General features: G+C 38.9%; 1 protein-coding gene across 12 annotated transcripts; it reads left to right on the top strand.

Moving 5' to 3' along the window:
• Positions 1-23,873, top strand: TAF12 (TATA-box binding protein associated factor 12). Of its 12 annotated transcripts, none has more exons than XM_086331897.1 (9): positions 1-94; positions 783-967; positions 1,090-1,179; positions 11,578-11,661; positions 12,348-12,599; positions 14,481-14,558; positions 18,578-18,692; positions 22,070-22,158; positions 23,649-23,873. In XM_086331897.1, exons 4-9 carry the CDS (start codon positions 11,590-11,592, stop codon positions 23,682-23,684), a joined length of 642 nt encoding a protein of 213 aa, XP_086188023.1. In that variant the 5' UTR covers positions 1-94; positions 783-967; positions 1,090-1,179; positions 11,578-11,589; the 3' UTR covers positions 23,685-23,873. The 12 variants fall into 12 exon arrangements, with proteins under 12 accessions (XP_086188023.1, XP_086188012.1, XP_086188031.1 ...); XM_086331886.1 differs by having other exon boundaries at positions 1-163; XM_086331905.1 differs by lacking the exon at positions 1,090-1,179.
• Positions 23,874-24,303: the final 430 nt, after the last annotated feature.

Below are 24,303 nucleotides of genomic sequence, written 5' to 3'. Positions count from 1 at the left end.
ACTCGGGGAGGGCCGAGCAGTCGGACAGGCTGCTGAGACGAACGCTTCACTGGGGCAGTCTCCGCATATCATGGGGAGATAGACGCTGCTGCCTGTGAGTCTTGGGCCCTGGCAGTTGAGGAAGAAGAGCGGGAGGAAGGAGTCAGGACCCAGACCCACAGTGGTCAGTATTTGAAGAGCCAGGTTGTGGAGGAGACGGGGCTGTGTGAGGAATCAGGCTTTTGGGACGGGACCGAGGGGCTCGGGGCTCGAGAAGATACGGCTGTGGGGACCTGGGCTCCAGACAGGACATAGGGAAAGGGGACGGATGTGAGTTATCCGGCATCTGAGGGAAAGCGGGCTGAGAGGGCCAGACAGGATTGTGAGGACCCACGCTCTTAAGAGGAGAGGGTCGGAAGAGAACGGGGCGTGAAGACACGGTCTCCTAAGAGGTAAAAGCGGAGCTGTAAGGACGGGCTGCTAAGCGATAGAAGCAGGACAGTGAAGACCCATGCTTCTGAGGAAGGATTCAGAAACGGGGCAGCGAAGACTTCGGTTCCTGAGAGGCAGGAGCAGTAAGAGGACACGGGTTTGGGAAGAACAGGAGCGGTCAGTGAAGACGGACTTCTCTGGGGACGGGGTCGGGGCTCGGAGATTCCGAAGTATCTGAGGGAACAGGGCTGTAAGGACCCGAACTCCTAAAAGCGAAGAGGATAAGAGGCCGTGGCTGTGAGGAAATGAGCCTCTTAGTAAAAGGGAGAGAGTTCGGAAAAGATACAGGGATCCACTTTTTCTCCTCCTAGTCTCTGAACCGAGAGTGGTAAAGGATGTATTCAGGGGAAGACAACGACTCCTTCGCGCTGCCTGCTTGACCTTTTGGCAGGCTTGTCTTGTGTCGGATGCAATCTAGGAAGCCCACTTGCAAGCATCTTTTTCAGCTTCGTTCTGGTAAAGCACCTGGTGTAAAGTTGAAGCAGTTATATACTTAGTAAGTGCTTTAAATCCCATTCTAGTCAACTGAGCGCAGATCTCTGCATCTCAAAAAATGATGGTGGAGATGAAAGGACCAGAAAAGATAATCTTTTTTTAAACTCATATTTTACATATAAGGAAGCTAAAATCCAAAGAAGATAAAAATTACAGTGAGGCCACGACTGATTAGATCATGATTTTGATACAGTACCCTGCTCTGCATGGCAGGTAGGAGATGCTTATGGTTAATATTCCTTGAAAATATATTTTTAGAATCTTTGCTCTAACTTCAAACTCAAGAGGGAAGTTTTTACAGATTCTAGTATTTTATTTTGAGTCTTCTTACTGTATTGACATTGATAAAATGAGTGTCACTTACATGTTAGGAAACCTTTAAATGAAGCCCCTTCCCCCTCAAAAATATAGTAAGTCATTTAGAAAGTCAGGGATAAGTAAACTGTGTCCTTTATTTTTAACATATTTAGTGAAGATGGCTGCTTTTAGATAAGGATGGTGGGGATACTAGAACCAGTTACTTTCATTCTTCAGTAATACCTTTTGCTGAAACAGAGTAAGGTTACAGTCCCACAAGTTAAATATTGTTAATTCCATTGTACAGATATATGAAATCAGTGAAGTGCCTCGCCTGAAATCATTTGCTACTAAGTGACCCAGCCCCAGTCAAATCCAGTTATGTGTTTGACTAATATATTTTTCTGTTTTTCTGAATGGATTCCTCACCATGTCTCAGTTTGCTCTTCAGCAAAATGGAATAGTTATACAAAGCCTAGCATTGAATAAAAGCTCTCCCTCCTCCTCCTCCAGACTCCTCTTAATATCAAGTACTGTAACTTATTAGGGTATTAAAGCAGTGTGCTTTTGAGGGGAACTAAATTCCTGTATTTTAAAGAAGCACAGATATTCAAGATAGAAAAATGGGACCTGTATAGAACTTTCCTCACAGTGGAGTAAGACATATTAGTTTTAAATTTAGGAGGCTAAGAAAGACCAATGAGAAGAACAAGGACTTAAATGGAGTAACTTTACAGTTATTGTAATATGAATTAGATGTTTGAGGAAACTGGAATAACTTAGTTCCCAGTGGGTTTGCCTATACTGTTTTCAAATGCCTATACTGAATGCAAGTGATCAAAACTTACACCAAATTATGAGGTAAAGCGTGACCATACTGCCATTTCAAAATACCTGATGATTTAATTCATGATAGTTTACTCCGGAGTTATCATTCTCATCTACGTTTGCAAATCGTATTACTTATTTCACTCATTTGTGGCTCTAGCATTGATTGAGTTATTAGAATAGGATTTCGAAGTAAGTATCTGATCAGAAAATCATTGTGTTAGAGCAGATATGAACATAGAACATATTACTTTTGACCCAAAGTACTTGAGAGGCAGCACATCGACAGTGTTTATAACCTGCTCTGTGAAACAAGTGTGTTGAAGACAAACTTTTAAATCTATACACATGGACTTAATTTTAAACCTTATACTAATTTTTAGAGCTGGAGGAGACTTTAGATTTTGCCTGGTCCTTTTCTAATTATAGGAGTAGAAACTGGGCAAAGGCAGCTCACATAACTCTGGCAGAACTGTGGTGGCACCTAGCCCGACTGACTTGCATCTTCCCTGTGTCACAGCGCCTTTCATCAGCCTCCTGCTGACCATTTGCCACAACTTCTTTTTAATCCACTTTTCTTTTTTAAATGTCTGAAGTAATGAGAATAATTATAGGATGCCACTAATACATAGCAGGATGGGTGAAACATTTTAGGCTTAATATACTGACTTTTATAATGAAAATTTAAAAGAGGAAAGCATATATAGTACACTAGCAAACATTTAAAATGGTACTTAGCAGTGCCACACATTCTTCTAAGTGCTTTAGAGCACATAACTCAGTGAATGGTCACAGCAATCCCATGGGGTATACCTTATGATTAACTCCATTTTCTAGATGAGGAAATTGAGACATAAAGAGATTAGGTAACTTGCTCAAGGACATAAAGCTAATAAGTGGCAGAGTAGGTGCTTGAACCCAGAAACTGCTACCAGAGTCCATCCCTTGACTGCTGTACTGTACTGCTTTTCTGCTAATTCAAAATTGCCTTAAAAAAAAAAAAATTCCTGAACAGTATCAAACTAGTCAAAAAACGAGTAGAAAAAAATCCCACATTTCTGTTGCCCTCAGATCTCACAGACTGCAGTACAATGGATTATTTGTGGTTTATTTAGGCTGGAAACCGTGAGCTTGTTTAGATGCATCTAGAAACCAGTGAGAGGAGAAACAGTCAGGGAGAAAACTCAAATCATTAAGTCATGTACCACAGTGATAAGGCTTTTATGCCATCAGGCTGGTAGCCCCTTTCAGTTTGGGGGTTTTTTGTTTGTTTGGATCTTAGTTCTCTGACCAGGGATTAAACCTGTGTTCCCTGCAGTGGAAGCATAGAGTTCTAATCACTGGACTGCCAAGGAATTCCCTACCTAGTATTTGTTTAAATAATAAATTCCTAAACATTTCAGAGGTAATAGGATTTTAAAGGCAATCCAGGCACATGATTTCCACATAGAAGGGGCTAGTAACATTTTGCTAGTATAATTGTTCTCTCAAACTGTCCTGCAGTTAATAGCTCTGTTTTTAATCCATAGTACATTCCTACCTCTTGGCATGCTAAGAAAATGAGTTACAGATTTGAGTAGCCCAAAAACAACCATAGTACATTACATAATGGAATTCAGGTTATTTACGGTCACTTCATTCCATTGTGCTTGACCAGCGTCATCTACAGTTGAGCTAATGAAAGTTGTCATTAAACAGATAATTTGGACCATTTTGATCACATCGTGATTTTTTGAAATTTTATTTTAAAATTTACACACAGTAAAATTCACTTTTCAGGTTACAGTTCTGTGAGTTGAAACAAGTGTGTACTGTCATGTAAGCACCATAACACTCAAGTTACGTAACAGGTCCAACACCCTCCAGATTTCCTTCATGCTGCTCTTTTGTAGTAGACTTTCCCCAGTGTCATACCCCTGGCAATCACTGATCTGTTCTCCATCCATGTGAAGCTTTGCCTTTTCCAGATCCTTACAGGAAGTAGCCTTTGGAATCTTGCTTGTTGCATTTAGCTTAATGCACTGGAGATTATCCATGTTCCTTGTATTAGTAGTTCTTCCTTTCTGTTGCTAAATTGTATTCCATTGTATGGCTATACATAGTTCATTTATCCATTCTCCAGTTGAAAGATTGTTTTCAGTTTTTGGCAATTATGGATAATGTTGCTGTAAACATTCACATACTGAGTTTTGTGTGACTAAAAGTTTTCATTTGTCTAGGGTAAATAGCTAGCAGTGGGTTGCTGGGTCATATAGTAAGTATACAATTGTATAATAAACTGCCAAACCACTTACCAAAGAGACTGTACCATGTTACAATCACCCCATAAGTGTGTGAGGGTTTCAGTTGCTCCAAATCCTCTCTCAGTTCAGTTCAGTCACTCAGTCGTGTCCACTCTGCGACCCCATGAACTGTAGCACGCCAGGCCTCCCTGTCCATCACCAACTGCCGGAGTTCACTCAGACTCATGTCCATCGAGTCAATGATGCCTCTCTAGCACTTGTCTATTTTTAATTTTAATTATTTTAGTAGATGCTTGCTACTGCTGCTGCTGCTGCTAAGTCACTTCAGTTGTGTCCAACTCTGTGCAACCCCATAGATGGCAGCCCACCAGGCTCCTGTGTCCCCGGGATTCTCCAGCCAAGAATACTGGAGTGGGTTGCCATTTCCTACTCCAAGGAGGTGCTTTCTGTTATCTCATAGTGGCTTTGGAGCTTCCCAGGTGGTGCAGTGGTAAAGAATCCACCTGCCAATACAGGAGACATAAGAAACACAGATTCGATCCCTGGGTTGGGAAGATCCCCTAGAGTAGGAAATGGCCACCCACTCCAGTTTTCTTGCCTGGCAAATTCCATGGCCTATATAATTCACGGGGTCGCAAGGAGTTGGACATGACTGAGCACATAGTGGCTTTATTTTGCATTTCCGTAATGAGTGATGATACTGAGTATTTTGTCATGTGTTTATTTGCCATCTGCTTGTCTTTGGTGAAGGATCTATTCAGATCTTTTGCCCATTTTTTAATTGAGTTGTTTTCTTATTGAATCTTGAGAGTCCTTTGTATATCCTGGATACAAATTGTTTGCAGATACATGATTTGTAAATATCTTCTCTTAGTCTGAAACTTGTCTTTATTTTCATTTGCAGAGCAGAAGTTTTACATTGTGATTAAGCCCATTTATCAGTTTTTTCTTTTGTGGATTGTGCTTTTGGTGTTGTGTCTAAGAACTCTGCTTGACCCAAAGTTAGGGAGATTTTTCTCCTATGTTTTCTAGAAGTTTTATAGTTTTACATTTTTACTTTTAAGTCTATGATCAGTTTTGAATGTATTTTGTATAAGGTATGAGATAAAGGTCAAGATTTATTTATGTTGCTAATGCTGTATTTTTTGTTAGGTTTTAAAAACAGGGGTCAATATTACCTATTTCTTCAGAGGAAACAAACCAAACAGTAGTTTATTTTAATTTTTTACAGGTTACGTATGCACATATTACATTTAGGGTATATAATGAAAAATAAGTCTCACACCTTGGTTCCATGGCCACCCAGATACTACCATCCCTATCCCCCTCAAGACAACTATGGCTATCAGTTTCTTATGTATCTTTCCAGGAATAATTTATACATTTATAATTATGTGTCTTTTTAAACAAGTGATAACAAATTATCCTCACTGTTCTGTACCTTGCATTTTCAATGTACAGTGTATCTTGCAGGTCATTTCATGAACTTCCTTGCTTTTTAGAAACCAGTTTATTGAGACAGTCACGTATTATACAGTTCACCAATTTAAAGTATACAATTCAGGGACTTCCCTGGTGGTCCAGTGGCTAAGACTTCATGTTCCCAATGCAGGGGGTGGGAGTTCAACAACTGGTTGGGAAACTAAGATTCCACATGCCATGGGGCACAGCCAAAAAAAGAAAAGGTATACACTTCAGCGTTTGGTTTCTTTGTTTATTTGGTTGCACCCGGTCTTAGTTGTAGCACGGGGATCTTTGATCTTCATTGTGGCATTCAAGATCTTTAGTTGAGGCAGGGGGGATCTTTTTTTTTAAGTTGTGACATGTGGAATCTAGTTCCCTGAGCAGGGATTGAACCTGAGCCCTGGAGTCTTAGCTACTAGAGCACCAGGGAAGTCCCTAGTCCAGAGTTTTATGGTACATAGAGGGCTGTGCAGCCATCACCACAATTTACTCTAGATTATTTTTGTCACTCCTAAAAGAAACTGCATAAACATTAGAAGTCAGTCGCTGTCCGTCTCCCCACTCCTCAGCTCTAGCAACCACTACAGTATAGATTGGTCTATTTTGGACATTTCATATAAATGGAATCATACAATATATAATCTTTTGTGACTGGTTTCTTTCACTTAGATAATATTTTCATGTCTCATTTTTTTTTCCAGTGTATTCCATTATATAGTTATATTCTAGTGTATTTAACTATCACTTTGATAGACATTTAGGTTGAAATTGCTTGTATGTATAGTATTCTATTCACATACAAGTTCAGCTGTAATATAAATTGCTAAAAATAGAACCATGGGATCAAAACAATATACACTTTTCTTATTTTGATAGATAAGGCCAAGTAGCTCTTTACAGAGACTTTTGACTTTCATTCCTCCCACTCCAGCAACTTATGAAATGATTATTTCTCCATAAAATTTTCAAACACAGTATGTATACTAAAGTATGTATATAAGCCCTGGGATTTCTTTGGAAGGAATGATGCTAAAGCTGAAACTCCAGTACCTTGGCCACCTCATGCGAAGAGTTGATTCATTGGAAAAGACCCTGATGCTGGGAGGGATTGGGGGCAGGAGGAGAAGGGGATGACAGAGGATGAGATGGCTGGATGGCATCACTGACTCGATGGACGTGAGTCTGAGTGAACTCCGGGAGTTGGTGATGGACAGGGAGGCCTGGCGTGCTGTGATTCATGGGGTTGCAAAGAGTCGGACACGACTGAGCGACTGATCTGATGTATACTAAAACGTTATCATCATTGCCAAATGGCAAATAAATAGTACCCTGTAGTTTTAATTTGTATTTTTATTATAAATGAGAATAAGGATCATTTCATTGTTTTAAGAACCATTTGAATTTCTCTTGTACTGTCATGTTTCTTCATAGTATTTATTTTGGGTAGTTAGTTCTTACTGATTTGCAGTTATTTTTTATATATAAAAGAAAGTTCTTTGATACATCTTGCATGTATTTTTGCTAGTTTGTCTTTTGTCCTTTAACTTCATTTGTTATACTTGTTGCCATGCAGACATTTTTATTTTTGTGTAATTGAACATATTAGTCTCTTTTATGGCTCCTGAGCTGTAGCTCCTGAGCTTTCATTTCTTTAAAAGGATATTAGTTACTCTTGAGAATATTGTTTTTCCAATTTTTAAAAATTGAGATAACTTAGATTTGTATAACATTATAAAAGATAATACAGAGCACCCTTTGCACCACCAGTTTTCTCTACTGATAACATTTTGCAAAACTGTTGAGTAATATGACAATCAGGATATCAACATTGATACAACCAAACAATCTTATTCAGATTTCCCCAGTTTTACCTGTACTTGTTTGCTTATATGTATATATGTACTAAGTGCTACACAATTTCATCACTTTTTATAGGTTAATTTATCCATCATCACTATCAAGATATTGAACAGTTCCATCACAAGGGCTCTTCGTTGCCCCTTTATAACCACATCTCCCTCCCTCCCACCCAGTCCCTGACAACCTCACTAATCTGTCCTCTGTTGGTAAAATTTTGTTATTTCAAAGATGTCATATAAATGGAATTATACAGTGTGTACTCTGAATTGGCTTTTGCTCAGCATAATTCTCTGGAAGTTCAGCCAAGTTGTGCATATCAGTAGTTCATTCCTTTTTCTCGCCGAGTAGTATTCCATGGTATGGATATACCCCAGTTTGTTTAATGATTCCCCTATTAAAGGACATCTGAATTGATTGCAGTTTTTGATTATTGCATGTAAGTCTACTATGAGCATTCATGTACAGGTTTTGGTGTAAACGTAAGTTTTCCTTTCTCTAGGATAAATGCCTAGGATTGCAGTTGCTGGGTCATATAGTAGTTGTGTGGTTTTTTGTTTTTGTTTTTCCACATTCACTTTGTTGAGGTATAATTTGCATTCAATAAAATGTATACCTTGTAAGCATATAGTTCTGTGAGTTTTGATAAATGTAGCAGCTGTGTAAGCATTCCCCGCACTTCAGATATAGAAGGTTTACATCACCTCGAAAACTTCCACCCTGCCCTGCTGCAGTCAGTCTCGGCCTCATCTATCATTAGAGACTTGTGTTTAGATCATTAGATATTAAAATTTCACATAAATGGGATCATAGTATGTATTATTTTGAGACCGACTTTTTTTTCCACCAAAATATTTTGATTCATTCCTGTTGTTTCCTGTGTTAGTGATTTTTTTCTTTTTCCATTTTTAAATAAACTCTTAGAGCAGTTTTATTTATTTATCTAGGAGGTCCTACCAGGATAGCAATTTTAGATTTATAGAAAAATTGAGAAGATAGTACAGAGCTCCCATATACCCTGTACCCAGTTACTATAATAATGCACTTCATTATTAGTATCTTACATTAGTATTGTATATTCATTACAACTAATCAACCAATTTTGATATATCTTTATTAGCTGAAGTCCATGGTTTATTCAGTTCTTAGTTTTTCCACTTAGTCTTCTTGTCTGTTTAGGCTCCTCTGTGACAGTATATATTTAGATTTTTAAGAAATTGTTTTACAGAATGGCTATGCCTTTTATACTCCCACTAGCACTATGTGAGTGATCCAGTTTCTCTGCATCCTCATTAGCACTTGGGGTCACTATTTTTTATTTTAGTCATTCTGATAATTGTATAGTTATATCTCATTATAGTTTTAATTTGCCTTTCTTTAATGACTAATGTTGTTGATTGAATGACTTTCAGTTTGCTTGTTTGCTCTCTGCTTATCCTCCTTGGTGTAATGTCTGGTGTGACTTTTGTCCATTTTCCAGTTGAATTACTTTTTTTTAATCTATTGAGTTTTGAGAGTTTATTTAATGCATTCTAGATACTAGTCTTTTGTTGGATCTATAGTTTTTAAATATTTTCTCCTAGTCTGTAGCTTGTCTTTCCATCGTTTCTACATGAGCTTTCACCGAGGAAACTTTCAATATTTGATGAGGGCCAATTTATCAGTTTCCCCTTTTATTGATCATGCTTTTGGTGTCATGTCTGAGAATGCTTTGCCTAGCTAGAGCCCAAAAATTTTCTTCTTTTTTTTTTTTTTAAATTTTGTAGTTATACATTTTACATATATGTGATCCACTTTGAGTTAATTTTTGTATAAAAGGTAAATTTTAGGTTTCAGAATATTCTTTAAAGATATTCTGTATTTTATCTGTGATTTGATATTTAAAATTTAAATATCTGATCAATCTGGAATGGAGGAGCATATGAAAGGGAAAATGTATAACACCCCCCAGTGCAAATTGATCAACTATTTAAATTTTAAATATGAAACTAGATGTTTTCCAGATGTACTCAATCATACACCACCATTTATTCAATAATATGTCTTTTCTCTATTGATACATGCTATGAACATGAGTATATAGCTTTGTGTGAGAACATAAGTTTTCTGTTTTCTGAGATAAATGCCTGGGAGTGTAATCTTTTACCTATTTGGGGGAGGGGTTGGTTTATTGTCCCTAATTGTGGCATAATTTAAAATGCATAGATCTTAAATATTCAGTGTGATGAGCTTGACAGGTGTATAAGCCCATGAAATGATCACCCACCCAGGTGTTCTGGTGCTTTAAATTCAACCAAATAAAGGAACGGTCTAGGAAACTCAGAGCAGTGCCAGTCTGGAAATGGGTGTCTGGTTATCATCTGCTTTGTTTGTTTTGTTTTAATGGAAGAAGTAGCTCACTGACCCAGAATTTTTTAAAGTTAGAAGTATCGTTTGTTTCTCAACAAAATCAGTGGGAACGGTAAATTTCAGTCTTGTCTTAGAAACTTTGATTTTTCTTACGTTACACAGATTCCACTTATTTCATTAAGGCTGTTTATTTTATTAGTAGCCATCAGAGCTATTCCTTAAGATTAATTCCTATATGATTATTCATATTTGGTACTGTGTAGATAGATATATATTTTTTTAATCTCCAGGTTCTTTTTTTTTTAATATTTATTTATTGGCTGCACCAGTGCTTAGTTGTGGCACCTACAATCTCATTCCCCAACCAGGGTTCAAACCCATGCCCCTTGCATTGGAGCATGGAATCTTAGCCACTGGACCACCAGGGAAGTCCCTATGTCCAAGTTCTTAATAGGGAAGTTTCCATTATTCAGAAATACACAAAAGTTCTTCCATTTACTTTGAGCAATACTCAGTGCTATTTGGGAAGTAAGTCTGCTGAATGTTGTGGGAATGTAATTTGAGGACAGAGTATGTTCATACTGATAATCTTCAGTAAAGCTTTATCATAGAACTTGCTCCAGGAAAATAGTTTGTGTTTTATAACATTAGAAGAGTTATTACCATTTAACAACCTTTTCTTTTTCTGATTCTTTCTTTGGTAACATTTGTGAGTAGGGAGAAGGAAACATGGACCATGTGTTTTTTTAAAAAAGTAATCTTTATGTTATGCTACCCACCTCAGTCAACTCTTGGCCAACAAAGTTTCTCTTAATCATTTAACTAGTTGCTTTTATTAAGAGTAAACCAGCAGAAGATGATTTCTGCCATTAGAGAGTTAAACAATTTGTTGGAGAGGAGCTTAGCAATAGGAGCAAGAGTAGAATAGATGAAGATACTCATTTAGGTTGCTGCTGCTGCTGCTAAATCACTTCAGTCATGTCCGATTCTGTGCGACCCCATAGACGGAAGCCCACCAGGCTCTCCCATCCCTGGGATTCTCCAGGCAAGAACACTGGAGTGAGTTGCCATTTCCTTCTCCAATGGATGAAAGTGAAAAATGAAAGTAAAGTTGCTCAGTTGTGTCCAACTCTTCGAGACCCCATGGACTGCAGCCTACCAGGCTCCTCCGTCCATGGGATTTTCCAGGCAAGAGTACTGGATTGGGGTGCCATTGCCTTCTCCATTTAGGTTGTTAAGCTTTATCAAGTTCTGAAAACTTTGCCATGATTCTTGCAGGTTCAAATTCTGTAATTTTGGTCAATAAAGTGTTTCATATGCTGCTAGTTTATCCCTAATAGTAGAGCATTCATTTTTTGGAAGAGAGTCTTAATGTTACTATTGTTATCTTTAATTAATTTAAAAAGTTATATATGAAAGAGATGGAGATGTTTTTCTGGGTGCACAGTAGGAATAAAGAGATGTTTCTCTGCATCCAGTTTGCCTGCATCCTGGTCTTTGAAGACATGCAGGCCATGCAACTGAAATGGTTCTGTGACAAGGGTGGTGCTTGACGCCAGTTATTCATTTACAGGTAGCTTTTGAAATGGCTGCCTCTCATTTCACCGGGCTCACAGCCGTTGCTGATGTAATTAAAGATCTAGACACTCAGATAGCTGTAAGTAAGCTCCTTGAGGTCACTGTGGGCAGAACTTCTTGAATGTGCTTCTGATCTTGACACCAAAGCTGAGGTCCACCGAGTCAACCTCATGGCTCTAAAATTTAGAAGTCTTGGCTATTCCAGGCTAGGGACTCTGCATGTATTTAAAGATTGCTAACACTCAGAGAAAATTTGCCCTTGATGACAGAGAAGAGCTTACTTTTAACAGTTGCTAAATTTATTATGTTTATCAGGCCCTGGCATAGATTTAAGCATGTTTGAAATGCTGAAATGAACTAATCTGTTTTTTGAAGTTTTGTGACTAGGTTTCAAGTATGTGATTGTGCCATGATTTATTTGAATTTAGCGTTATTTGATGTTCAAAAATAATGCATGTACTACTTAACCAAGTATTCTGTTTTTACAAAGTCTTCAAAAATGTCTTGCTCATTCTAGTTTATTTATGTACATAAGATTCCTCATTTCATTTAATTTCTTATTTCACTTGTGTGGACTATTTAGCTTTTCCGAAAGAGATGGTTTCTAAATATCAGGTGAGAGCAGTGAACATTCTTCATTCCATTTTGAATGTGCGGGTGTCAGATGAAGACCCTTCAAAGTCCAACAGACCTCATAGAATTTTACTTTTAAAACTCATCCTTTATTACATGTCTTTCCTGAATTAATTCTTTTTTCTTCTACAGTTGATTGGCCTTGGTCCTCATAGCTCCAAAAAGAAACAAGATCTCGATAAGCTCTATGAGCTAAAGTCCAAAGCAAGACAGATTATGAACCAGTTTGGTCCCTCAGCCCTAATCAACCTGTCCAATTTCTCATCAATAAAACCGGAACCAGCGAGCACCCCTCCACAAGGCTCCATGGCCAATAGCACTGCAGTGGTGAAGATCCCAGGCACTCCTGGGACAGGAGGGCGTCTCAGCCCTGAAAACAATCAGGTATCATCATCTTTTTGTTCTCTGTGGGCACTTCTTATCTGTTCTTTAAAGCAGTGATACTTTGAGAGATGTCCAACTCAGATGCTGCCTCTTCCTCTCAGACTTCTTAAGTTCTTTATCAGTATATCATGTACATTTATCAATTTTAACTTTGTAGAATGTATGTGTGTATACATATATATGTGTGTGTGTATATATATATACACACACACACATGCATGCATTAATACAATACCTTGCCTATGATAGGTTTTTATATATTTATATATAAATATATGCTATATAATTGTTAAGCAAAATAAAATAGGTAAATAATTAATGGCTTCATTATTCATTATTCTTGTAATAAAAGTACCCTTGCTTCCAGTCTTTTCTCCTTCTAGTTCATCTAGCTGCTACCATTATTCATTTTCTGCAATGATTCTATAATCTGACCCCCTCTTTTTACCCATGATCCTGATTCTGTCCTCCAGAGCCATAAAAAATAAGTATAATCTCTGACTTGGGCCTTGTGGGCTGAGTAGAACAGGATGAGGAGACAATAGTTCAAGAGAATGAGGGAGGAACTAGCAACAGTGAATGGGAAGGGTTATGCAGATAGTCAGGAGATTGATTACCATACTGAGTGTGGAGTTGGAGAAGAGCAGGAATTAAAATTGTATAGGTGGGATTCTAACAGAACATACTGGGCCTATGTTAGTTTCCATTGGAACTTTTAGTCAATAAACAATCTTTGCAAATATTCAATGAGGCATTAAAATAACATAATAAAGTATCTTAGGGGGATTAACTTGACAGGGGACAAGAAAGGTAAGAAAGTGGGCAGACTGAGAGGAAGTCTGAGACTCTTACAGTAAGTCACAATATGTGGTAAAGAATTAAGCAATAATGGTAGAATGGATAGATCTGAGACATTATTAACAAATATTTATTTTTAAAATTGTATTCTTTTTTCCCATTTCCAATGTTATACAGGCTTTTTGTGAAATTTTAGAAAAAGAGTAAATAGTCCGTAATTCTATGACCACCCCAAAGTAACTGTGGTAAACATTTTAGTGTGTGTTTTTGATTCTTCTTTAGTGGCATGTACATGTGATATAATTTTTCCTTTATGAAAGAGGGGATCATAGTTGTACTGCTGCTGCTAAGTCACTTCAGTCGTGTCCGACTCTGTGCGACCCCATAGGCAGCCCACCAGGCTTCCCCATCCCTGGGATTCTCCAGGCAAGAACACTGGAGTGGGTTGCCATTTCCTTCTCCAATGCATGAAAGTGAAAAGTGAAAATGAAGTCACTCAATCGTGTCTGACTCTTAGCGACCCCATGGACTGCAGCCTACCAGGCTCCTCTGTCCATGGGGTTTTCCAAGCAAGAGTACTGGAGTGGGGTGCCATTGCCTTCTCCGATAGTTGTACATACTTATACAAATATTCAGTTAAACAGAGAGGAACACATGTTCCCAGCCATTGAGGAGCTTTTAGGCTATTAAGTCAGAAAACAAGGAAAGAAACCCAATGATGGAAGGGCACACAGGGTACGACAGAGGCCGAAGGAGGAGGTGGTTGCTTTTACCTGGGTAGCCTAGGAGAGCACAGAGAGGAGGCTCTGTGAGCTGGGCAGGTGGGAAGCTATACAAAGGCAGCAGAGGAGCTATACAACTTGTGATGGTCAGAAAATTGGTAATTAATAGAGTTTCCTAAAACTGTTTGACAGATGTTGGCCTCTCCTCCATGCTGCTCTTTCCGCCTTTCCCGAGGCTATTCTTGACTCTAGAATATAGTCTTCCAGTAGTAGCTCCAGGTAGGCCAGACTGAGAGTTCTTTGGAAAGTAGAAATCAAACCCGGTAAATTGGCTGAAAACTGTTCTCCCAATTAACTTTAGGTATTGACCAAGAAGAAGTTACAGGACTTAGTAAGAGAAGTGGATCCTAATGAGCAATTGGATGAAGATGTGGAGGAGGTAAGGTGGGACTGGGTACTCCAGAGACTGTGTCCCTGAGAAGTCGTACAGAATAGCTGTTAACAGCACAGACTAGAGGCAGACATATCTGAATTTGAGACTTGGCTCTGTGGGTGTGTTAGTGAAGCTTTGTGAAACTCAGCTTCCTCCTGTGTTGGTAAGGTATGACAGTATTTATCTACAGGGTTATTCAGGGTTTTTGTGAGGGTCCGGTAGAATAACTTACACAAATCACCTTAGAGAATGTTTAGCACTTATACCGAACACTGCTATTTTTGCCTATCAAAAAGGGTGTAGTCTGCTGCTCATAGGCAGTCACTTTCAACAGTTTAAATTGTTTCTTCTATTTCTTTCCTTTTTTAATTAATTAATTTTTTTTTTTTTTTTTTGGCCACACTGTTGGGGCCTGTGGGATTTTAGTTCCCTGACCAGGGATTGAACCCATGCCCCCTGCATTGGAAGTGCTGAGCCTTAACCACTGGACCATCAGGGAAGTCCCCATTCCACTGAATTTCTGAGTAATATACTTAAACAGATATTCTTTGATTCATTAATTTTCTAATAGTTGTAAACTTACTGTTATGGTAGACAAGAATTTGTTAAACCACTCACATACGTGCCATACAGACTTTGCTTTCTCTCATTTTTCCAGTATCGTTTTGTCACAATTTTTGCATAGCCCAGAAATCAGTATTTACATTATTCTGGCTATTCAATTGTTTACTCATCACCAGTGAGCCAAGGCATGCCTATGACTACCTTTCCTTTTTGGTATAACTTATCTTCTTGAAGTAGATAATCGACCCTTTTTAGTTACTTAGTTTTCTTTGTGCCTTTTTTATTCAGCTTCCACTATTAGCTATCTTATACCCCATCAACATTATTTTCCAAATGGAAAAATACTTAATTTGGGTTTTCTCCCTCTGGGAGAGACCTCCATCCTCTTCTAGTTTGATTTATTTTAATCCACTTACACAGATCCCTCCCCTTCCTTTTGCTCTTTTTCTGATGGATGTCTTGTCTCCTAAATCCCACATCCTCTTACTTTTACTCCCTCATTTTGTTAGACTAGATTTTTTTTTTGTTACTTCCTACGAAAGGCTAGATGATAGGTAAAATGTTTGAAAATATCTGCAGTCTAACCTCACACTTAATTTTTAGTTTGGCTGAATTTAGAATTCTATTTGGAAATTATTTTTTTCCTGTTAGTGATGAAGGCATTGCTCCATTGTCTTCTGAAATCTAAGAAACCTTAGTCAGTTCTGGTCCAAGTTCTTTTAGGGTCCAAATTTCTTCCTGTTCTGAATTTTCATATGAGCCTTACATGTTATCTTTTTTCTTTTGTTGTGCTATGTTCTTACAGGCTTCTTTTAGACACTTGTGTGTCTCAATTCAAAGATGATATTGTTTGTTTGTTTTTTTCTTTTCTGAGGAATATGTAATGATAGAGAAAGGAAATGCAGGTTGCAAAAACAGTATAATTCCACTGTTATTTTTATGTTTTTTTATCTGGAGAGAAAATATTTGTCCTCACTATGTGAGTTTGGTTTTTTAGATGCAGCTTTATTGAAATAAAATCCATGTAACACACAATTCATGCATTTGAAATATACATAGTTCATTGGTTTTTAGTATATTCACAGAATTGTACAGTTATCAACATAATCTTAGAACATTGTCATCACCCCTAAAAGGAGCAGTCACTTCATTTTCCCCCAATCCCCACAACCCTTGGCAGCCACTAAACTACTTTCTGTAGATTTGTTTATTTTGGACATTTCAAATAATTGGAATCATATAATAATTGGTCTTGTATGACTAGTATCTTTCACTTAACATAATGTTTTTTAAATTCATCCTGTTGTAGCAGGTATCGATAGTTCATTTCTTTTTATGACTGAATAATAATGATAGTACATTGTATGGGTATGCCACATTTTGTTTTTCCATTTATCAGTTGATGGACATTTGGATTATTTCCACTTTTTGGCTATTATCACTTATATTGCCATGAACATTCATGTACAGGTTTTTTGTTTTTTCTTCCCTTTCTTTTTTTGAAATCATGTACAATTTTTTCTGTGGGCATACGTTTTCATTTCTTTTAAATATATACCTAAGACTGGAATTGATGAATCATATGGTAACTGTGTTTTTCCTTTGAGGAATTTCCTGTTTTTATAAAGTGTTCCATCCTTTGACATTTCCACCAGCTGTTATGAGGGTTCCATTTTTTTAATCTTAGTTTTTTGATAATTTCTTCTCCATTATTGTTCTTTCTTTCTGGAATGACAGTTGGCCGTGTAATAGTTCCATGGCTGTGAACAAGTTAGTCTCCATGAATCTTATCATCTTCCTCTAAAAAATTAGGGTAAAATCCATGCTCCATTTTTTTTTCACAGGGTTATTGTAACAGTAACAGTTGGATGTTGGATCTTCTGCATTGATCCTCTTAGTTTTGGGTTTTTTAAAAAATCTTTTCTATTGTTCATTTCTTTGCAATTCTAAGTTTTGCTTGCTGGAGAAATTTTCCTCAGTTTATCTTCTAAATGTTAACTTTTTTTTTTTTAATAAAAATTTTAATTTCCATGAACTTTTTCTTGTTGACTGTTTTTTTCCCCCTTAATCCATTCTGTTCTTATTTTATGATTGTTAGGATCTTCTTCTATTTTTCTCTCTGAAGATATTAATTATGTTGTTTGACATTTTCTTCTTTTCCCTGTATTGTCTGTTTCCTCTGGGTCCCCTAATCCCCCTTTGGTTTGTTTATTTTCTTTTTAGTGTTGGAGATTTTCTTCAGATGTCTAGTAATCCTGGTATGTGTGGGGAAGAGTCGCTTGGCTGCTTTTGAAGATGAGGATTGGAAGTCTGTTCTGTATATAGACATCTAACAGTTCTTCAGTTTTTAGTCCCATATCTGAGTCAAGTCTTCTTTGGTTAATGATAGCTCCAAATCCTGGATCTGGGAAATCAGTTCAGTTCTCATTGGTGTCCCCTCTACAGACATTTGTGTTATACCTTCTGTCTGCTAGGTCAGTTCCCACTTTCTTTGTTACCTCTTTTCCAAAATTTTGCTGTAAAAGTTTATTGGAATTTCTTGTCCATTAAGGTTTTCTCTCCTTTTCTTCTTGTCTTTGTGGGTTTATATGTCTTCCCCCCGACCCCCAACCCTTTTCTTGTTGTTTTATTGGGTTAGGAGAGAGGTCATTTTTGGAGCTGACTTACCATGTTTAATCATTTGAAATCTTTCTTTTAGATAGTTCCATAGGAAAGATAGCAATATATTAATGGTCTAGCAGAAAAAGTAATGTTTAGAACTATGGTTGTAATTTTATTTTTTTTCCAGAGGAAGACATGAGGAAGGTATTCACTAATCAAAATTTCAGGTTTTCTTAATTGTAGATCTTTAACTTCAGAATTCTGATTTTGCTCTTTACATAGTCTATGAATAGTGGATAATGAAGTGGAAAGAATCCAGGATTTGGACTTAGAGCCTTGAGCTCGAATCCTGCTTCCACTGCTTAGTAGTTACATGGCTGTAAACAAGTTAGTCTCCATGAATCTTAGCATCCTCCTCTATAGAATTAGGATAAAATCTATGCCCCATTTTTCCCCCCATGGGATTATTATAAGGACTCGGTGAGATAACGGAAATAAAAATGCTTAAGAGAATATGAAGGATTTAATGAGAAAATGAGGATTTAATGATTCACTTTTATGTTCCTCCCTAATTCAGAAGAAGATATAGAGGGGATAGGGCTTGGGCTGGTGGACTGCTGCTAGGTAGAAAGTATAGAAAATGCATCCTCAGAAAGGTGTGAATTTCTCTGAACCTGGTTAACGAGTGGGTATGTTTCTCTTGTCCTCACTCCTCCTTCTTACCTTCCCTCAAATGCTGATTCCAGGCCTTGTAATAGAAAGCCTGACTAGATATGTGATTCAAGCAAATACAGGTGTCTCAGCAACAGGAGCCTACCCTGCCATGCCATGGTTACTCTCCCCCACCGTTTTTCCCCCAGATGCTGCTGCAGATTGCTGATGATTTTATTGAGAGTGTGGTGACAGCTGCCTGCCAGCTTGCTCGGCATCGCAAGTCCAGCACCCTGGAGGTGAAAGATGTCCAGTTGCATCTAGGTATGCGGTCTCGTTTCTCCCTGAGGTATCCACACTGTAGGAACCTTCCTGCCAGGATCAGACGTTAGAGCTCTGGGATTTATATATTCATTCAATAGTAACATTAAACAGGAAAGAGAAATTCATCCATGGTAGGGGAATGAGCCCTGCATTGAGTTTGCCACTGTCTAACTGTACTACCTTATCCTTTCCACTTACTTTCTCTTAAAGTCGATTTCATCATTCGTAAAATAGGGATCATAATATCCTCCTTACAGGGTCATTGGGGGATTATAGATAATGTTGTAAAGTGACTGGCACAAAATAATGAGCTCAGTAAATGTAACTATTAGATGTCCACCATTCATATAATGGTATTTTCCTTCCAGTTTTTAGTTTATTGATGTATTTTTCCCAAGAACATTTTATCCCTAATGTACATATAATTTTGCATTCTGCTTTTCTACTTAATAGACACTAAATTTGAGCCTGGATTTTTCTGGGAGACACTCATCTAACATTGGTAATCATAATCACTTGGAAATGAATAAGCCACCCCCATCCCCATCTCCTGCTGCATTGGTTGCAGTATGATCAAAAGGAAGGGAACAATCTGTGACTACAAAGTCAGGCCAAAAGAATGAGGCACTGTTATTAAGGGATTCAGTGCAGATCAGCCCTGACTGAAAGGCTTCCTTCTCAGTATTAGGGAGCTACTGCTCAGAAGGTGCTGGTACTGGGGGTGGAATAAATGACACACTTCTGGTTAACATTGCTGGTATTATTAGCAGAAGACTTTGCATCATACTTTTGCATCATACTTTGGCCACCTGATGCAAAGAACTGACTCATTGGAAAAGACCCTGATGCTGGGAAAGATTGAAGGCAGGAGGAGAAGGGGATGACAGAGGATGAGATGGTTGGATGACATCAGCAACTCAATGGACATGAGTTTGAGCAAGCTCCAGGAGTTGATGATGGACAGGGAAGCCTGGCATGCTGCAGTCCGTGGGGTCGCAAAGAGTCAGACACGACTGAGTGACTGAACTGAACTGAATAGCAGAAGACAGATATTTCAGTTACCTATTATTGTATAATAAACATGGCAGAAATAGCATGGCTTTTGTTAACTAGCCTCTGAAGACACACTGCATTGCATGTGCACGTGCTAAATCACTTCAGTTGTGTCCAGCTCTTTGTGACCCCATGGACTATAGCCCGCCAGGCTCCTCTGTCCATGGGATTCTCCAGGCATGAATACTGGAGTCGGTTGCCATTTCCTTCTCCAGGTGATCTTCCCGACCCAGGGATCGAACCAGCATCTCTTATATCTCCTGCATTAGCAGGCAGGTTCTTTACCACTAGTGCCACCTGGGAAGCTGAATTCTGTTCTATGAGGCAATCACAAAGACCTGACCAGGTTCAAGGGGAGGGATCACAGACTCCACTTCTTGATAGAAGACATACTTTAAAACCACCACAACACAAATGCATAGAGACCAAAAGTACAGTGGTGGTTACCAGAGGCTAGGAGGATGGAGCAATGGAAGTTATTGTTTAGTGTGTACAGAGTTTAGGTTTGGATGGATGAAAAGAGGTGGGTAATGGTAATGGTTGTGTGAATGTGCTTACTGCCACTGAGCCATACACTTAAAAATGGTTAATTTTATGTGTATTTTATCATACCCTCCCCTAAAAAATCCCACACAGTTTCTATTACTTTCAGAGTTTAACATTCCTGTTTGTAAAAGTGTTTTGTATTTTGATTGTTGAAAATAAAATTGGAATGTCAGTTTCTTCATTAAGGGTAAGAAATAATTATCACAAACATGAATACTTGAAATTCTGTATGACCAGAATAGCTTTTTGTCAGGGGACCTAATGGAACCTGAATCATAAGGAAGATTGCTGGGAGGCATGGGATCAAAGCATGGGAAGTTAGGGAACCTGGTGTTGACCATCTAGGTCAGCTGCGCACACCTCCCCTCCTCCTAGCCCCACCAAGGATAAGTGCCAGTGGAGCTGTAAACCCTGATGGCTTGCTTTTGGGCAGGCTGGGATGGATACTGCCAGTGTTTGCTTCTCATCCAGCTATTTCCTATACTTGAATGGTTAAATAACCTCACCTTCTATTGACATGGTCTTCATTTCTTTATTTTTTTTCCATTAAATATATTTATCTGTAGAGTATACATTCATATTAATTCATTATCTTTAGTTTTAAATGAATCTAAATATTCAAGGTTACCAACTGATTAACTTAGGTATCTTCTAACTAGTTGTACTTGAATATATATTAAATATGTACTCCTTTTGAGTAGAGATTTATTCCCTAAATAATCTTATATGTGTGATTTCTTTACATTTGATCTACTTAAAGTGCAGTACACTTGTATTTGTGGATTGAGGGGTCCATGTAGCTATGCCAGTTTCTGACAAAGGAGAATAACCAAGAATACCAACTGATGTCTGCCCTCTGGTAACGTGGAGTAGCAGTCCTACAGGCACGGTCATGCAGTGGCAAAAGGACATGGAGCTGTGGCGTGGACATACCTGTTTCAGTATCTGTATTTCTGTGTGTTTATCTCAGGCTGTGGGATTGCAACATGCCACTGAGGGCTCTCTACTACCCTATCAGGTGGTTATTTCTGTTGTTATTCAGTCGCCAAATCCTGTGCAACTCTTTGCTTCCCTCTGGATTGCAGCACACCAGGCTTCCCTGTCCTCCACCATCTCCTGGAGTCTGCCTAATTTCATGTCCATTGAATCAGTGATGTCAACCAACCATCTCATCTTCTGTCGCCCTCTTCTCTTTCTGTCTTCAATCTTTCCCAGCATCAGGGTCTTTGCCGATGACTAGGCTCTTCGCCTCAGGTGGACAAAGTATTGGAGCTTCAGCATCAGTCCTTCCAATGAATATTTCTGTTGTTACTACTATATAAAAGGTCAAGAAACCAAGACCCAACATTATATTGCTCCACAGTGAAGCAGCAGAGCTAGGACCTGGCTCTTCACTCCAGATTGCTAAGAGTGCCTTTCTGTTCCTACTCCTCCTTTAGGTTTGAGAGGGGTTGCCTTGACCATAAGGGTAAGATGATTGAAGAAACAAGTAACTTTCCTGAAAAGCTACATAGAAAACCTTAGGGCTTCACACCCAAAATTTTGACTCATTTACCTCCTTTTTCCTTGCAAGAGGGTCAAACAGTGTCCTCTAAAACCTTTAAGGCACCATACGCAGTTACCTATTTGGATCCCATAGAGCCGCTCTTCAGAGTTACTATTTATTAGTACAGTGGATTGCCCAGGTTAGTCCTCCCTGACCCTTGTCTGAGAGTCACACTGCACCCAGGCACTCTCTTCCTGGTCCCCTTATCTCTGTGTGGGCTTCTTCCTTACAGAACGCCAGTGGAACATGTGGATCCCAGGGTTTGGCTCTGAAGAAATCCGACCCTACAAAAAAGCTTGCACCACAGAAGCTCACAAACAGGTGAGAAGCCTTCAGAGTCCCAAGGCTGCCACAGCTGATTCCTTGAGTTGTGTCTCAGAGAGAAGGCACACAGCTACCATCTGCAGCTGGGAAATGACTGCGGTGTCATTTCCCCCAAATGTCAGAGAGGGCAGGAGGCAGCAAAGCTCCATGGTACATCAGACATGTTTTTCCTTGGTACTTCGCTGTTCTCAGTGAGGTCTGTTTTTTCTCTCAACTCTGATGAGAGAAAAAATTGAGTGTCTGTGGTGTTGCTTAAAGTTGTTGATTCTAGGTTCTTCTAACATGGATGGAACTTACGCCCACCACATCTCGTTAATGAAATCTTTCATTGTTGCTGATTTGAACATCATCTAGGACCCTCTGACTAAAGGGCAGTTTAAGGAAAGAAGTATGCTATACTTATGCCAGGAGGTAGCACCCAGGCTGCTCTGTCAGGCATTCTGGCCTCTGCCCCAGCTTAACCTTTGTTCTCTGTCCCTCTTACTGCAGAACTGAGGGGTCAGTAAGAGAATCTGTCTCCACTTCTGCTGGAGAACAAGCTGTCCCAGTCACTAGTCAGTCTCATAGCAATGTTGGCCTCCATTTGACAAATCTTAATTTAACTGGCTACTCTGATTTGAAAGTGGGCTCTTTGCAAGCTTTAGATGGCCACAGTTGGGCAGTTCTGACTGAGTGTACTTTGCTTTTCCATAGCTTAGGATCTCTGGATGGGTATGTTTACAAAGCTCACAAAGGAAGCTCTATAAGGAGACTGCTAATAGCCTAAGTGCAGTGTTGTTCAGAAGGGAGTCCCTCAAGGCACTGGACAGTCAATTTGGTTCTGCTATCAAATTGTCCACTTTTAGCCCTATTTATTTATCAGTCAGCAAATATCATAATGTTAAAACAATCTCTTAGTCAAAAAGAGTGAGCAAAGCAAGTCGTTAATTTGGCCAGTGGCTGGTAATAGGAAGATTTGAAACCCATGATCTGAATGTTGCCCTGATGGGTTATGGTGGAAATTATTAGAGTCAGTTTCCTCCATTGCAGGTCATGCAGTGTGAAATATCAGCTCCCTTTGTGTGTTGGCAACAGGCTCAAAACAGAGGCCTCTTCCCTATTTTCACCATCATCAGGAAAAGAGAATGGTGAGGGGGAGTAAGCCTAGAAAACACATATTTTGATGGCCTGTCCCTTTAAATCCCCAAAAGGCAAGAAGTGTCAGCTTCTGCTTTTAACTTTTTTTTTTTTTGCCATCCTGCTAGCATAGGGCTCTTTGAGTCTTTCAGTCAATGAAATGGGTCTACTGGCCAATAGAAACATCTCTTAGGGCCCCGCAGACTGCACTTTAGTTAGAAGGAGTCTGCTGAGCTGCCCTGTGCCTGTAAGTTCCTGAGGACTCCAGCCTCAGGAGTGGTGTAGATCATGCTACCTGGTAACCACACATGGATTTCCTGGACAGTTCCTCACTCTAACCTGTGTCATTGCTTATTTTTCTCTCCTTTCAGAGAATGGCGTTGATCCGGAAAACAACCAAGAAATAACGCACGGAAAGCTCAGGGGATGGACAGCAATGTATTCGGAGATACTTGAGCTGAGACCTCAGCCATCTCATCCTTGGATTTTTTTTTTTTTTAATGCTTTACAGAGAAGCATATATTTTTTATTAACAGTGCAGCAATATCTATAATGACTGAGAGGATCTGCCAAAAGAATAAAGCCTCCTACCCCAACTTCCAGTCCTTGTTCCCTGCCGTCTCAAAGAAGAGCAGTGTATCTTCCAGAGAAGATTTTATTTGTGGTTTATTATGTAAGTGATTGAATAGGGGACAAAGCATTATGGTCTTGTTTGGTGAGAGAGTATTAATATTAGCAGGATTTTTAGAGGTTTCTGTTCCCTTCTGCCTCCCCCTTCTCCCTGTACTTTGTAATGTCAGTGTTTATATGAATATGACTTTCATTTGCTTTTCCAGAATAAAGAAGTTATTAATCGAAAGAAACAGGGTACATGGCTTACAGCCTTTGAGATGCCAGAGAAGGATAAGCAAGGCTGAATGTGGGCCTCTAGTCAGCAGATGGCAGCACTATTATTCATTTGTATGATGGAGGAAAAAACCCAGGGGTTTTTCCATTATTTTTACTCCAAGGAAGACCTTACCATCA

The sequence above is a fragment of the Bos grunniens genome, chromosome 2 (genome assembly GCF_055505025.1).
Source record: "Bos grunniens cultivar Pamir isolate PY7600 chromosome 2, Bosgru_T2T1.0, whole genome shotgun sequence".
NCBI classification, from domain to species: Eukaryota; Metazoa; Chordata; class Mammalia; order Artiodactyla; family Bovidae; genus Bos; species Bos grunniens.
Note: the sequence above shows the minus strand (reverse complement) of the source record. Positions and strands in the feature narration are given on the sequence as shown.

Excerpts from the sequence above, each read along its gene's own strand:
- TAF12 (XM_086331889.1), top strand. The coding sequence starts at position 11,590 with ATGGCTGCCTCTCATTTCACCGGGCTCACAGCCGTTGCTGATGTAATT. Across the intron at positions 12,600-14,480 it reads TCAGCCCTGAAAACAATCAG|GTATTGACCAAGAAGAAGTT; the intron begins GTATCATCATCT and ends AATTAACTTTAG. Across the intron at positions 22,159-23,648 it reads CCACAGAAGCTCACAAACAG|AGAATGGCGTTGATCCGGAA; the intron begins GTGAGAAGCCTT and ends CTCTCCTTTCAG.